This window comes from Dromiciops gliroides, chromosome 3, assembly GCF_019393635.1.
Source record: "Dromiciops gliroides isolate mDroGli1 chromosome 3, mDroGli1.pri, whole genome shotgun sequence".
Classification (NCBI taxonomy): domain Eukaryota; kingdom Metazoa; phylum Chordata; class Mammalia; order Microbiotheria; family Microbiotheriidae; genus Dromiciops; species Dromiciops gliroides.
In genome coordinates this window covers 262402213-262419728 of record NC_057863.1, presented here as the reverse complement: position 1 = coordinate 262419728, position 17516 = coordinate 262402213, and the positions used below count along the sequence as shown (strand labels likewise).

The window sequence follows — 17516 nt, the reverse complement described above, 5'->3', positions numbered from 1 at the left end:
TAACTAGTTGAGCCATTCCATAATTGATGCCAAACTTGCCCTTAGTTTCCAGTTGTCACCACAAAGTTTCTATAAATATAATGTATCCCAAAAATCTTAGTAGTTTTAAGATGTTGATGCTGTAACACCCTGTATTGTTATATATATAAATCCCTTTCCATTTTGTGTGATCTCTTTAGAGTACAGGTCTAGTAGTGGTATAGTTGGATCAAAGGGTAGTAACTTTGAGGGCATAATTCCAAACTGCTTTCCAGAATGGCTTGGTTCAATTAATAGTTCCACCAAGCGTGCATAAATGTATCCATTTTTCCCACAACCCCTCCATGATCTGACATTTTCTTATTTTATCTTTTTTTCAACTTGATAGGTATGAGGAAGAACCTCAGAAATCTTTTAATTTGTATTTCTTTACTTAAGTGATTTGGAGTATTTTTTCATAGGGCTATTGAAAGCTTGTATTTGCTTCTGAAAATTGTTTATATTCTTTGACTATTTATCAAAAGAGGGGGAATGGCTCTTATTCTTATAAATTTGAATCAGTTCACAATCTACCTTAGAAATAAGACTTAAAGATTTCCCCCCCCCCCCCAATTTACCTGCTTTTCTTATTTTAGCTGCATTGGTTTTGTTTGTACAAAACCTTTTTAATTTTATGTGATCAAAATTGTTCATTTAACTTTCTGTGATCCTTTGTATCACTTCTTTGGTCATAAACTCTTCCCCATCCATAAATCTGACTGGCAATTTCTTTCTTACTCCTGTTTATGGTGTCAACCTTTACGTTTAAGTCATGTACTCATTTGGAGGTCAACTTGATGTATAGTATGAGATATTGGTCTATACTTAGTCTCTGCTGGATTGCTTTCCATTTTTTCTAATAGTTTTTAACAAATCTTTTTTCAAGAGAAAAATTAAAATATAGATAGCTAATTGTATATATCTAATTCGGGGGTGGGAGGGTGTGGATATTGCTTTTGCCAAAAAATAAACAAAAGTAAGTGATGTAGCAAATTTGCAGGATAGGGTCTCCTGTTTATTTCAACTTTAGAACCAAATAAGTAAATTAGTGTTTCTAAAAATTCTTAGACATTTTCATAGCAACAATTCATGGGGATTTTGGGGTTTTTTTTAGCCTGGATTTCTTAAAGTCAGCCTGCATGATAACTAGTGCTGCCATTCTCTCCCACTCTCCACCCCCATAAAAACATATTTACCACTATACTTAAAAGGTATATAAGTTGACACGTTATACAACTCCTGATTCCCGATTTCAAAAACTCCATTGTCTAATGTTTTATACTTTTCCCTTCAAGTGCCCATATCAACCCAAAGATATAATGAAGACTCCATATCTGATAGCTTTACAAACTGTGCCACAGCCATCCCTAGCAACCAGCAGAAGAAGGATGTTTATGATACCAGCATCTTGAAATCCAACAAAGTAGAAAGCAGGATACATCCATCCCATCATCTCATCAAAGAAGAAAGCAAGTTAGCTTTCAGCAGGGACGTGCCTGAAAAGATGAATGCAAATGAAAAGTCCTCCTTGAACTTTGTGCCAAATTCCCTATTGCCTAAATCAGAATGTTTCCAGCCCAAGACACTTGGACAACTAAGCCATCTTTTACCAGTGCCAGCTTTATATGAACAAACAAGGATATATATGAAGGAGCCTAAGTATGGGCCCATTGGACACCACAGCCCTCATTCAGATCAGCCAGATGGCAATAACATAATGATGGCAAAGGTAAACCATGACTCTGAGAGTGAACACATGATGGATATGCAGCCCCCCGGACAAGTACCCTTTGTACTTCTAAACTACCACCACCTGTTATCCAAACATGGGACATTCCAGCCATCCTCATGCACAGCCACCAGACATGTAACTGACAATTATGGATCTAGTTCAGAAGAGGTAAACACATTTATTTCAAAAAACCCAAGTCTGTCCTCGGTCTCACCCCCAGAAACCCACAGGGAAACTGAGCTATGCCATTATATTGGAACTTCTGTAATAATCAATTCAAGGTGACAATAATAGAAACTGGCCTCTTAATTAAAAGCAAACAAACTGGAAGCATTTCCAAAGAAAGCACAAGACAACATGGTTACACTTAACAAGCAGAGCAGGAAGGTCAATGAGGGACAAACTGGCATGTGTTCTTGGCAAACCATGTGTAACAGTACCTTGAAGGTCAGAGAAAAACACTGAAGATTCAGTGTAGCATTACTATGACCTGATCTCTGGTGCAGAATGCTAATGAGATGCCATATGTCAGATCTCATTATTTTAGAGTGTCAAACAGATTTAAGAGGCAAGGACTAGATATGCCTAGATTTTAAATTATGCAAAGGTGACTATTTTGATTCAAAAATATATACTTAGATTTTTACCATCAAAATGCCATAGACTATGAGTATGAAGAACTGTAAAAATGCTATGCTGGGTATTCAGAAAAAGGCTCAGATTGAAGCTATTTTGTTCCTTTTCCCCTTACATCTCATCAACTAAACTAAAACAAGAACAAAATAGCCTGCTAGGTAGCCCTGGTTTTATTTTAAAAGGGATTACTCTAAAACCTCAAATCACTCTACCTTGATGGACCAAGTCACTTAACTCTCTCAGCCTTAATTTCTGTATTTGTAAAATGAGGGGATTGGACTAAAAGGCCTAAAAGACCTTTCTAGATCTAAACCTATGATCTTATGATAGTTATTATTCTCCTCATCTGAAATCAAGCTTTAGCCTCCTGATTTTAGGGAACACTGACAGAGTTGATGGACAATACTTGAAGTAATATTTGTTACAGTGATTTTTTAAAAAATTCTCAACTCTAAACTTTGAGAGCATTTTCTTTTAAAATATCCTGATCAAAATGAAAGTCCTAAAAGAATAATTTGATCTGTCCATAAAATGGGAACTAGATCTGTGATTTCATCGGTGAAGGGAACTCCCGGATGAGGGGGTTTTTCTTCACCTTCTAGTTTTAGAGAGATGTTTGGAGCACTGAGAAGGTCACGTAGCTAATGTCAGGGATGGGGCTTGTGCCAGATATTCCTGGTGCCAAGGATGGTTTTCTAACTAGTAGGCCACGCCACCTTTCATGGCATATCCTTAGAAAAAGCAGGATATGGTTAAAACAGTCATAAGAAGAATAGACGATTTCACTGCTCCCAAGAGGATGCATTATTCTCATAAAAGCATGCAAGAATATATGTTGTTTCCCTTCTGGTACAAACATTTTTGTCAAGACAATATAATTCCATTTTGTTGTTGTGTATGCTTAAGATACATTAATAAGCTCTTATTTTCTTTCAACTCCCAATAATCTATGAATTTATGGTAACAAAATGAACAGTACCTGCAAATTTGAATAGGCATTAAATGAAAAAGAAAGTCAGAAAATGGTTTATGAGAAGAATGGATAGTTGTCCTGCAATATAAAAATCTGTTAGCCCAGTCAAGTTTAAATACATGGCAAACATTCAGAATTTGGCATATGGAAATTCATAATCACTAGTACAAGTAACCCTAATAAAATTAATCGAATTGCATGTGCAATGTGGAAAATTATAAATTATCCACTTACTTTGTTCAATAAAAATGATTTAAAAGATGTAATGAAAATAATGTACACATTTTCTTATTTGCATTTTATAAATAGCAAATAAAATACATTCACCTTTGAATATTTACATGAACATTTAAATACATAAATATTTTTGAAGAAAAAAGTTCAAAAATAAATACACAGATATGTCTGTATATACATATATATTGCTTAAAGGCTAAGCATTTAAGATAACTTATTTCAGCACTGGTCTAAATATTTCACTTCAAAGTTCTTCCCTATCCAGTCTTAGAAACTTTCTCCAAATGTTCTATACTACCAACATTGTATCATTTTTGTTGTCTTTACAAAATGGCTTACTTTATGATGTATGCTTCTGTTTTTTTGTTTGTTTATTTCAAAGGAAGTCAGACATTTTCATAACTATGGTTTTAAATTAAAAATACACCTGTCACGTTGTTAAATTGTAAAATTTTCTTTTGTCAAACTAGTGTCGTTATATAGGACCTAACAGAATCAGTTACTATATAGGACCAATTTGCTTTCGAATGAATTTTTTAAATTAACAATGCAATATAATATATGTATATAATGTATGTATCAATATAATCAACATTGTTCACATCATTAAGAAACAGAATTATCCACTCTATTTTATACCCTGCTTAGTCATACCTCATTAGAATACTTATGTGAGTCTATGCATATATAAAACAAATTTTTGTAATATTTTGAGTATTCCTTTGGGTTTCATAATGAAATCATGATTCATTAAAGCATAGAACTAATTTAAATAGGAAATATCTTCTGATATTTTAAAATAAAATATCCCTTTTGTGACTATCTTATCATTAATATTTTGGAGCTGTATTCAGAAAGCATGAAATCATGTAGGGTTTTTTTAATGTTTAGCTTATACAAGGATTTCTATTAAGGCAAAGAACAGTCTGTAAGAGACAATGTGGACTACTAGGCTTAAGACGGAGTATGTATGTCTATACATAGCATATGCACATGTAATTAACAAATTAAATGTAACTGAAAGTTTCCTACTCTAAAGATACATATTACAGAGCTAACTTTTTAATCTTTTATTCATCTACAAAGGATTGCTCTAAGACAAGAACCAACACTGACAGAGTTAATCTAGGTATTACTTTAATGACAGTATTAAGGAAAAATATTTAATGTAGAAGTAAAAATGTAGGGTAAAGTTTTCTTTAAGAGAAGCTCTCGTGTCTGGCTCATAGAGGCATGGAGTAGCTTTGTAGGGTGGGAAGCAAAGAAATTACTGGTTTTCATTTATTAGAAGAGTGAAACATTTAAGAAGGTATGAGTAATGCTATAATTAAAATGTAACAGAACAAATTATAGAATGCCACAAAATTTTATTGTGCTCTTTATTGAGCTCTCGGTTATCAAAAACACATTATCGAAAAAAAGCACAATATTCAAAGGTGATAAGTCCTTTGAAAGCACACATATGTTAAAATGGATGCTATATCCTAACTTAAGCCATTTTAGTGAAAAGAGAAATATCTTAAGATACTTTTAACTGTCTGAAATTTTAGATATCATAACTTTATTTGAAAACCATCTGAGTTTTCTTTATTATTCCTACTAAGCTTAATTTTTTAAGCATTAGGACATTGATCTTTTTGTGATGAAAATAAACTTGTCAAAAGTATATCAAAACCAACCCCAAAGCAACCCAAACTTTCAATGCCTACAAATACATACGCATTCCTTATTATGTATTTTTCATTTATAATGTATTTTCCATATCAATAAAACCTATCACCAAACATGGCTGATTGTTGTCTTAAATAAAATATACAACATGAATAAGAGCAAAGTCCAAACCATTTATTTTGATGCATTTCCATTCCAAAGACTTGGCTCATTTATTTTAAATAACTACTTTACAAAGGTTCTTTCAAAGTTGAAAATGTAAGTTTATATTTCATGTTATTACATTTCTGTATAGCAATTTCCTAGAAACAAGAAGAGTCTTTGGTTTCTGAATATTAAGGAGTAATTAATTTTCTGTGAGTTCAAAGTTCAAACCCTTTGGACACAAGTTTAAAACTTGTCATTTACCATTTCTTTTCCTACACTGGGGGTGAAGTCCATTATTTTCTCCTGAGTTATGATCATGATCTACTCCCTTAGGTTTTTTTATCCATCAACCTGCTGTGTAATGAAGTGAATGGAGTTAAAATGTTGTTGCCCATGGGATCATATCCAGCCTGCTCCTCAAGGCAAGAGTTTGCAGAAGGGCTTTGTGGGGTCATTCTTCCCTTCCATCACAGGCACTTAACCTTTGCTTGTTTGAAATTAAAAGCAACTCCCTTTATTGCCAAGCAATATTAGTGTTTTTATTTCATAAATATCCATTTCATCCCAGCTCCACATAACAGGGTCTTTCAAAAAAATGTTCCCTAAAGACTAAAAATGTTGCCATTGAATATCTGTCCTTGAACTTTCTTTTACCGGCAACTCTTTCTAATGAAGTCCTAGGGACTAACTCCTGAGGTATCTTATACTCAGAAGAGACCCATGTTCTGAATGTTAAAAAAAAAAAAAAGATAACAGGAGAGATGGAAGCTTTAAATGTCAGGTGAGATTTGTCCACAAATATAAGTACCAATGTAAATTAATAGTTCAGACATGCTATTTTCTTGGGTAGTCTGTTTTCTAAAGAAAATTCTGATATTTCTGCTGTGTATAATAGAGGCACTTTTTTCTCCAAGGTAAGATGAGGAAAAATCTCTTAAAACAAATGCAGGCACATTGTAAACCACTCTCCCAGTAATAATAGCTAGCTCACTTTGTTGGAGACTTGGGAAGGACAAGGTCAAGGTCTTCCATTGCATTCAAGGCCATCTCCAGTCATCCAGATTTATATCTTGCCACTGGACCCAGATAGCTCTGGAAGAGAAAGTGAGGCTGGTGACTTTGCAGAGTCTTGCCTCACTTAAATCCAATTCATTTTCAGTCATGACATCACCTCCTCAATGTCATGGTCCTCTTTGGGAACAAAGGACAAACAACTACTATAGCTAGTTAACAGTTAATATTTATACTACTTATTATATTATATATAGCTTACTATGTGCTAGACACTGTGCTAGGTAGGCACCTTACAATCATCATCTCACTTGATACTCACAACAACCCCAGGAGGTAGGTAGTATTATTGTCTCCATCTTACAGATGAGGAAAATGAGGCAAAGTGAGGTTAAATGACTTGCCCAGAGTCATACAGCTAGTAAGTGCCTGAAGCCAGATTTGAACTCTGGTCTTCCTGACTTCAGGTTCAACACTCTATCCACTGAACCACCTTGCTGCCCTTGTAATCTTTATCATCAAGATTACTACCACCACCACATTATAATGGAAAAGATGATCCTAGTAATCTAGCAATTTAAAAAATTTTATGTATTTCGTGAGGATTTGGGAACTGCCCAATGACTATATTACCACTTTAGACATAATTTTAAGGTTTCTTTACTTGTCCTGTTCTAAAGAGAGTAAAAAGGATATAGAACTTACTATAACAATAACGGTTTTAAAAATCTAGATGTGAGCAATTTTTAAATTTATTCTGGTTTTCTTGATCTTCATTTCATGGCCTTAATTCAGCTATTCTACAGAACAGGATTAAATAATAACAACATTTTCTTTGGTATATCAGAAGCAAAATCAGTTTTATAAAAAAATGCAGCATTCAATTAAAGCCTCTTTTGTCTCCTCAGGCAATTCTGAACAGCCTATTTTTAAAAAGCATAAAGGCTAAAGTGTCAAAATGTGTATGGACTCTTGTGGATGCGGATGCTTCCACATTTCATTACTTTTCAAAAGTAAATTCAATAAAAGATTTTTCCAAAGCAGACTGTTCCAAAATAGTATCACAGTTTAAACAGAATAAAATGAAACATGTTTTTCATTAAGTAAACTCTCTACAAAGAGATTAAAAAATTAATGATGGCAATTCTATAGGATGAATTACATTTTCTTATAAGGTTCAAGAAAAAAAAAACCTCACTATGTAGACAGGAGGTATTTCACTTTTTACTTCAGCGAAATTTCACAGACTATCTCTCAAAGGTGAGTCCATTTTTGTAATTTTAGTGAAAGAGTAAGAAAAAATTCAAAATTTCTGACTTAATTTCCAAAGAAAACATGTTGGGAGGATAGATTTTTGTTGGGTTGGTTTTTTCCCCAAGTAATGCCCATTGATACCTTGTTTATAAAATGGGTGACTTTTCTTTATGTGAGCTTTCCAGAGACTGGTTAATTTAGCTGAATATGTTACTATTTCCTTGCTGAGAGGCTATCTGTGTCTCACTGGTGTAGCCAGATAGTATGATGAAACTCTTAAGTTTCTGTATCAACCTTCACACATAAGAATAGTATAAATGTCACTATGTAATGGAAAAGATTTTGCATAGAGCTAGGAGCTCCATTCTGCTTTCCTTCCAATTATTTCCCTAAGACTGGTAAGTAAAACTTTGACAAAAGGTTATAAGTTGACAAGTATCATGTATGATTTAAAAGTTAAATGAAGATAAAAACGTCATGGAAAAAGCATGGAGCACATCTGGAATAGAAAACATACCCCCCCCATTATTCCTTTCTTATGTTCTGTCTCTATCAGATTTTTAATATCTTTTAAAACCTTAAAGTAACTAACCAATATCGAATCTAAATCAGCTCAAAGTTTTATTTCTTGACAATATGAAATGAGAGAGCAAGAAAGTTTACAATTTACAAACCAAATGCTGAGCTAAGTCATTCAATCTTGAATTAGAGACTACTCTAATGTATTATCTTTTAAAAAATCTGTTTTTATCAGAATCCAGTGAATTTTCCACATTTCAAAGCTACACTTAGAACTGGTTTAGAATTAGAAGTTCCTAGTTCTCACTTAGAGTATAGGATATGCCAAAAATCTCAGGCAATTTTAACTTTAATAGCTTTTGGGTCTTTTGGAACACCCTGGATAATACATACTCTGCAGATGTGATTATGGTACCATCAGACAATCTACTCTCTTAGTGTCTCCACATCAGCTTCACACACTAAACATCTAACTTGATTTCATTCTTTAAAGATCTTTAGTTTGAGCTTAAGAATTCACTCAACTGGGGCAGCTTGGTGGCGCAGTGGACAGAGCACCAGCCTTGGATTCAGGAAGACCTGAGTTCAAATCAGGCCTCAGACACTTAACACTTACTAGCTGTGTGACCCTGGGCAAGTCACTTAACCCCAACTGCCTCACCAAAAAAAAAAAAAAAATTCACTCAACTCTTGAATTTCTAGATTTCAGTACATGAATTTGTACTCCCACTCTCCAAATAAATTCACTATAAATTAGTGATTTCCCACTACATCTTCAATCTCTATTCACGTATGTTAAATTTCATTAGCCACTTAAGTATAACAAATGACAAACAATGAAATAAATAATAAGCACCATTTCTGAAAAATGTTTACTCTTTTTTTTTTCCTTAACAAAGAAATAAAAACAAATACCAGGTGTCAACACATGTTCTCTTTGAAAAACATCTCCCTGGTTGAGTAGAAAGGATATTACCATCCCCCAAACTGAGAAATGACTCAAGACTGGAGGGCTGTTGTTTTTCTTCTTTTTGAAGGGAGCAGGGGTGAGGGCTTTACTTTTGCGAAACTATCTAAATTCTTTCCCCATATTGTTTCCAAATAAGAGCTACATATGTCAATAAACACCGATTTAAATAGAAAGAGGAAAAGGCTGTTGACCCTTCTCAAAAGGAGGCAGAAATAAAATGGTAAACAAAAAGGGCTACCAAAAGGCATGAGAATAGTAACTGAAGTAGTAAAAAACCTCTAGTACCCACCATCTCAAATAGATCTTCATGATTGATGGGCTTAGGAAAGACCAAAGAAATCAAACAGGAATGTATTTGCAGATGGTCGGGCACCTTTGCCTTAAAACTAATTTCAACTAGATGGGGCACCCTGTGTCACTGTGATCCTGACAGTTGAGTGCCAGATAAAACAGGCAGCCATTTTACTGGCTCCTTTAACTACTGTGTTTTGGGGATGATGAGGTTACTCAGCATGTCGAAAGAGTTGCCATCTGGATGCACAGTCACAACATCCCCGCCTTCTTGATGAACTTGAAGGAAGCCAGAATCATCGATACCAACGATCCATACCATTGGCCCTGCATGACTTCCCAAACGGATTTGCTGACCACTGTAGATCAAGAGCAGTGGAGCGAATTACTTAGAAATATGATACAACATCTTAAGAGAATTAGTTATGGCAAACAAACGCATAAAACTTGGCAATCTATGCAAAACAAAACTATTTTACACAGTTACTGGGGGAGGTGCTTATGAGCTGAAATTTACCATACTCTGTGTGAGATTGGAATTATTTTTAAATCTAAGTAAAATAAAAAGGCTGATGAAATATCCAAGAGTCATGAATATCTTCTCCTAAAGGCAATGTTCCTCTTCAAGTTTTTTATATTATGTGATAATGATTCTGAAAACCTATCCTTCATTTTCAACACAATTAAAACTATTTGAAGAACTAAAAAAAAAAATTTTTTTTTTCAATTCCAGTTTTGTTCTGTTCTAAAAATAAAGTAGATCGGGGCAGTGGGAAAGTACTGAGGACTGAAAAAATATTAAGTATGAAAAAAACTAGGGGATAAAACATTTTTTAAAGAAATTATTTAGAAAACAAGTTTTTGGTGTAGAGGCAATTATGTGAGGGGGAAAATCTGCAAATTAAACTGATTTTTACACTATTTTTGATTAATATTATTATGATGAGTTTAAAAAATAGATTTTATAAAGCTACATTCTAGCTATTGCTTGAAATATAGTTTTAAATATCCAGGTGAAGGCTTATGAGGCTCATCAAGAGGCTATTTTAGGAACCACTTCTCTGACAATGGAGCTAAGAAAGGAAGATTAAAGAAGAAATACCACCCACCTGTGTATCCAGTATTTATAATACAGAGGAAGAACTGCATTAGGTCCTTTATCCTGAAATGCATCTATCAGTCTCTCCAGCGTAGTTATTGTTCTTGCAATAAGACAATCCACACGGAACAGACTTAGCTTTTTATTGTGTTTCTTATTATATTCTATGATGAGATCATTGATGCATATAGTAGGGTTGCTGTTATTCACATTAACTCCACAGCCTGAAAGAACAAACAACAAATCAAAAGAAAGGTACAAACTACTTCCTTTATTCGCAGGAAATCACTATTGGAAAAGAAATGATTTTACACTGAAATAATTTGGAAAGATGACTTCTTTACTCTCCCAAATCAGATTTCTAAGCACTATATTCTCTTTCTTTGCAATTCCTGCTTCTTTCCCCTTCACTTCTGCCTGAACATTTTTTTTTTTACTCTGATCATCTGGAGAAGTACTGTCTGGTACCATCTTCCTTTTCATTATTTCCCCCTACCCCCAACAATTTTCTGTTTGACCAGTCCTAATATCTCCTACTCATATTCACTGGTACTCTATAGAAAGTCTTGTTGGAAAATGATAATTTGAAAAAAAAGGAAGAAAAGAAAATGATCATTTGAGGCAGAAAAGCCAAACTGGATTCATCTTGAAACTGAAGCTGCTCACAATGGAGTAGGCAAACAAGTTTCTCAGCATTACTTCTGACTGTAGTTATGTGATGAAACCAAAAGCTCTAGCCCAGACCAAATCTGACTGAAAACAAGATCTTTGGTTACTCCTCCTATGTCACCAAAGCACATATTTGGAAGTGTAGACTTTTGCCAGAAAAGTAAATTCTGGCTCAGTTGAAAAACTCAGTGGATTCAAACCTTGGTCATGACAGGACTTTATTATACATTTCTTTTTGTCTCACTGTAACATCCCTCAGATGTCCCCTATCTCCCCCTGAGATCCCTGGCTATGAATGACAATGATAATGTCCCAGTGCTGGCAAATTGCCTTCTCATGTTCAGCAAATATGCAGGCCTCCTGCATAGCCTCCTGAATCAGGCTTCAAGAGAGTGATGAGCAGGAGCAGTATCTGAATATCATCATCTGTTCTCTTCCCTAACAACCCTATCCTCTCAAAAAGAGGTTGTGATCTTCAACAAACAGATGGACTTCAGTTTTCAGGAAAGAGCTCCATTTCAAAAAAGAATTCTAGCTAAAGAATGGCATGTAGCAAGAAATAGGTTGTAAGACTATCAAATTTCCACTATCTATATAAAAAGGAAATCTTAGGGAGAAAACATATGAATGTTTACTTTGAATAAAATGCTATCTTTTATAGTAATAATATTCTTGAGATAATTTTTATTTGGGGGCGGGGGGAATCTTCCATGGCAAGTACTGGATTTCTTCTGAATTCCACGCATTACTTTTAAAACAAAGTACTGTAGGAGGCAGTGTGGTATAGTGGACAAAAGTCAGGTTTAAGACTTGCCTCTTACAAATACTGGCTGTGTGTGACTTTGGAAAAAAATGACAACTTCTCAGTGTTCCAGGCAATTCTCTAAGACTGCTATCAGGTACAGATTTGAGCCAGTATACTCATTGGAAATCATATAATTGATATTGTAAAAAACTTGCATATTTCTTTCACACATCTTGTGCAAAAAAAAAAAGAAGTTATTCTCAGAAAAACCTAAATGCTTCATATTGTAGATCAAAGATAATCTAGAATTACAGAGCTGGAGCTGGGAAGGACCTTAAAGTTCATCTAGTCCAGCTTACTCATTTGAAAAATGAAGAGGAGGAAGAGGGCCAAAGTGGTTAAGTGACTTACCCAAGGTCACATAAGTAGTACACAGAACCGGGAATTGAAATTAGTCTACTCCAAATTCAATGCTTTCTTCATTATACCAACCTTTAACCATTCTAGAAAGTGTCCTATGTTCCAAGGGAAATCTTTCTGTTTTGAACATTGAAAGCTGAAATCCATAATTTAATGTGTATTTTGTATGCATATATACACATACCTGTATATATGTATACATTTAAGGTGATCTCTAATTTCATCACTGCAAGTACTCACATAATCAATCAATCAATAAGCATTTATTAAAAACCTACAAGGTGGGTCTCTTATAGCTGTCCAATCCATTATCTTTTAGAAGACGGAAATTTTCCTTCAGATTCAGAAAATTCAAATGCATTCAAGAATCACAGGAAAAATTTTAAATGCCTAGCAATCTCATTATCTTTGGTAGATAGTGTCATGGAGTTTTTGGAGCAAAAAGGGGACTCAAGATTATCTAATCTAACACCCTCATCTTGGAGATAAGGAAACTGTGGTCCAAAACTTAAGTGACTTAAGTCGCATAGTAAATGGCAGAGCCAGGACTAGAATTTATTTATCCTAGTTTGTCTAGGCAGATTTGCAACAGACTATTCATTTAAACTAAATACTAAATAAGTTTAATAAGTTTAAACTTAACAAGTGTATTTATTTATTACTTACACTAAATAAGTACACTATCTAATTGTCAGAAGATACTCCCATTAATTACTGATCTTTAACATTAGTGGAACTCCAAGATGTACTAAATATGAGTTAAGTGGGTTGGATACATTTTCCTTTACAACAGCACCACAAATAATACTTGTGTTGTAGATGATAATACTCGTTTTTGTGTGAAATTCAGGCTCAGCAGGTAAATAAGTTGAGGTAGACTGAGAATCGCTTATTTCACCTTGAACTAGCCTAGAACTTATTACAGCATCTGGAAAAAGCCATTTTCTCCCAGGCTTTGGTTCTCAAATTGGCCAACATACAGTGAACCAAACAGGACTTTATTCCTAATGCAGTGAAGAAAAAATGTTTGTAAAATCATGAGATAAAAGTCAATGTCATCTATGGTTGGTACCAACTGAATTCAATTTAATAATTACCAAGTACCCACTATGCCTTGTGCTAGGCAGTGTGTGGACAAAAACTAGACCTAAACATTCTTTGCCCTCAAGATGCTTACCTTTTATTGAGGGATAAAACATATACAAAGGTAAGTAAATGTAAGATGACTTAAGGAAAGCATGTACACTAACAAGTGATGGGGGAAAGGAAGATCAGAGCAAAGTTTGCATAGAAGGTTTCACATGTGAGCTAAGCCTTAAAGCAAGATAGTAGCAGAGGTAAGGAAGAACCATATTCTAGGCATAGTTGGCAGCCTGTGTGTGCATAAATGAGAGGCATGGGAAATAGTCTGGAAATAATTGAAGGAACCAGGAAATGAAACCCAGACTGGAAGCCAGATTTGTGAAGGGCTTTAAAGGCCAGAGTAAGGAGTTTGGATTTTATCCTAGAAGGAACAAGGAGCTACGTAGGAGTTTTGAACAGGAGACTGATATATTTTAGTCTATTAAATTGATGAGAACGATTGGAAAGGGGAAAGCCTGGATACAAGAACTGGGTTGCTATTACAATAGTCCAGGTGAGCGATAATTAAGATCTAGATTTTGTTGTGGTAGTATTGTGTAGAAGGAATAGATACCAGAGATGTTATAAAGTAAGAGTAGTTAAGACTTGTCAATTGATTGGCTCTGGGAAAGGGGAGGGAGAAGGAAGCATGAAGTAAGATTCTGAGGTTGCTGAACCTACCTAGGTTATAGGATGTCATTAACAACCTACCTAGGTTGTAGGATGTCATTATCAAAATTAGGGCAGTTTGCTAAAGGTAAAGAAGGAAGTGGGAGATAAAGAAGTAGAGGCAATGAATGCAAAAGACTTTTGGACTGTGAAAGCAAGTTTGATTATGAAAAGAGGAAGCAGGAGGCAGCTAGATGGCACAGCAGATAGAGCACTGGCCCTGGAGTCAAGACAACCTGAGTTCAAATCTGGCCTCAGACACTTGACACTTACTAGCTGTGTGACCTTGGGAAAGTCACTTAACCCTCAGTGCCCAACCAAAAAAATTTTTTTTAAAAAGAGAGAGAGAGAAAAGAGGAAGCAATGGAAAACAATGAGGAGCTGGCAGGGTCAAGTGAAGATTTGTTTAAGGATAGGGGAGACCTGGGCATGTTTGTAGGCAGTAGGGAAGGAGCCAATGGATAAGGAGATGTTGAAGATGATAGAGCTGGAGCTGGAAAAGGGATGGGATCAAAGACACCAAAAAAGAAAAGAGATTGCAGAGAACAAAGCAAGAGGTAGACAGAGGAAGATGGAAATTGGGGAGAGGTACAGCAGAGATGGACAGAAGGGAGAGAACTCCTGCTGTGGTAGGAGGGAGATGCAAATGCTATATTCTAAGGTCTTGAGGGAATGAGATAGGATCTACTGGTTGGTTGTTGGCCTTTGTTCTAGAAGAGGACCAAAATGACATCACTATGTAGGGGTCAAGGAACAGTGTATCCAGCTATAACTAACCAGACCAGCACAAGCTGTGGTTCTCCCACAGGTCAGACACAAATAATCCACATGAACACTGGGAGTGGCTATGTCTCTAAATTTGTGCATCTCACGTTTCTTTTGAACTACTGCAATTCTGCTTTGCTCAGAGAGCACGGCGCCTTCTTTGATGTGGGTACGCCAAGTACAGTAGTGGAGAAGGAATGAAGTGGATGAGTTTTAGGCTGCAATGAATGAAAGGTAGGTATTGCTGTATTATCAGCAAGCTCTGTGAGTGGTTTTTTAGGGGAGGATGGGAAGTAACTCATCTTCCCACCCTTTGATCACATTCCATGGCCCCTCAAGTCACTGCTCCTCCTACTTTGGAGACCAGTGTTCCAGGGATCTAGATGGCCATTACAATCCCCTTTAACTCTGAAATAACATGATTTTGTGATATTATGATGGGTGACAGCCTCAGACAATATTTTTTCAAATACTAGAAGGTGTTAAAGGAGCAAGGAAATCAGGCTGGGAATCTGAATGAATAAACATCTAGTGGCCAGGTCTCCAAGAAGCTGACTGAACTAATTTTTTTTTTTAACTGAAACAATTGGGGTTAAGTGACTTGCCCAAGGTCACATAGCTAGTAAGTGTTAAGTGTCTAGGTCAGATTTGAACTCAGGTACTGCTGACTCCAGGGCCGGTGCTCTATCCTCTGCGCCACCTAGCTGCCCCGACTGAACTCATTTTTGACATCACTTTCTTTGACTCATCCCAAGATGAGGGGTTATGATACACTCGGAAAATACCTAGTTGGCTCCTAGTTCAGTCTGTGACCTGAGGTTATAGCCTTGGAAAGGGCCCTTGAAACAAGGGACCGGAAAAATGGGCATTCAAATATTATGAAGGGTTGAAACATTGAAGTAAAGCATGAAAGTTTAGTTGCCTCCACATTGAACACTAAGTCCAGAGCAGGCCTCTGAATCCAGTCACCAAGAGGAGACCTCTACTCTCTTATGTCCAGTGATGGAAAAAAGCAGGAAGGAGGGAAGGGGGGGGGCAGAACTTTGATGACAGTAGCAAAAAGGCTTCTTTTAGGGGGGAGGACTCCAAAGCAGACCCCAAGATGGGCTAGGGCCATGATACCCACAAACACAATTGTTGTGATAGCAACTTTGCTCCTGATGCCAGGCTCAGATTCACCAGGTTTACTAGTCAGGTAAATTTAAATGGACACTGGATAAATTATTTAGGAACTCCAAACTTCTTAAGTAATCTGGTAACTGACCCAGTCCTTTCTTATATCAGTATCTTGTTCTGTGAGCATGGTGATTAAAAAAAAAAAAGCTATAGACTAAATGGGATAACAAAATAAAAGTGGCTGATGCATAATCTATTTTTACTTTCCACTTAAAGATAATTTTGTTACATTACTTCCAAAACTGCTGGTAAAACAACGTAAAAACTTACCAATAAGTATATGAAAAGTTGTTCCCACAAGCGTTGAGTTGACCAAAACTCCACCGAGCTTTATTTGATCACTGTAGTAGATATCATTGGGCCATTTTACTCGTAAGTTGATATCCTAAAGAAAAACTCATATTAATCAATTTACCTTTTCTATTATACATTTCCTTTACTCCCATTTTCCAAAGTTCTTTATTTACTATGTCACATCCGGCATATACTTATCACATGCCCCCTCATTGTACTGTTTAATATTAATTTTAAATTCTTTGGAGACTATTGTGTTCCATGTTTCGCAGTCAAGTAATAACTTAGGTAGTAGACTATTGGTATTAAAAGAGAGATCTTTGCTTCTGGGAGAAATTTGAGGTCATTAAAGGAACTTTGCAATTTCCTGAAGGCAAGCCAGCCTGCTCTTCTCTGTGCTTTTGCTCAAGTTGTTTCTCCCTAATATCTAAAGTCTTTTGTCTCTCTTGTGTTTCTCCTGAACTATGCTTTCTCATATATTTCAGCCCATTCTCAACTGTTCCTACCTTTGCATTAAATTGTATCAGAGTGTATGTTGATTTGATTTGGAAGTTCTTATTTGGAAAAAATAAACACCATGAAAATAATTGTAGTTTATGCTTTAACATCAGTTGCTGAGGACAAAGTAGAAGATAAATTCCATGAAGAAACTGGATAAGACCCTAAAAATCATACCACAATAAGAAATAAGATTTTGTAGGCAAAGACAAAAAAAATTCACATTCCACGGGGCCAAATTGGTTTCTCACAGAATTCCAAAATAAGAGGCAGAATAATTGGACAAATTATTATGTTAAAAGTACTTGTCTTTATAAAATTTCTCTAACACTGATTGTTGCCATCTTTTGTCACATCTGATTTATATTCAGTTTTCTTATAATTTACATTTTTGTTCCTATTAGTAATTTGGAGCAAATTTTCAAATATTGGTATGTAGCTTAAAACTCTTCTTTTGAAAAATGGTTATATCCTTTGATCACTTATCTAGTTGGAAATTGGCTTTTGGTGTTAAAACATAAATATAAAAAAATCATGGCTATCAGTGTTTATGTTGATGATATTGGACGCAAATACTTTTCCATTAGGCAGTTTCTCTTT

General features: G+C 35.4%; 1 protein-coding gene across 2 annotated transcripts in view; it reads right to left on the bottom strand.

Annotated features, from left to right (window-relative positions):
• Positions 1-1752: 1752 nt before the first annotated feature.
• HLCS (holocarboxylase synthetase) overlaps positions 1753-17516 on the bottom strand; it is a 235821-nt gene continuing 220057 nt past the window's right edge. For both annotated transcript variants that reach the window (XM_043992886.1, XM_043992885.1), the window contains exons 9-11: positions 16395-16509; positions 10569-10782; positions 1753-9818 (exon numbers count right to left, since the gene is read on the bottom strand). In XM_043992886.1, the coding sequence (XP_043848821.1) occupies positions 9647-9818; positions 10569-10782; positions 16395-16509 (501 nt within the window). In that variant the 3' untranslated portion in view covers positions 1753-9646. The remainder of the gene's footprint in view (positions 9819-10568; positions 10783-16394; positions 16510-17516) is intronic.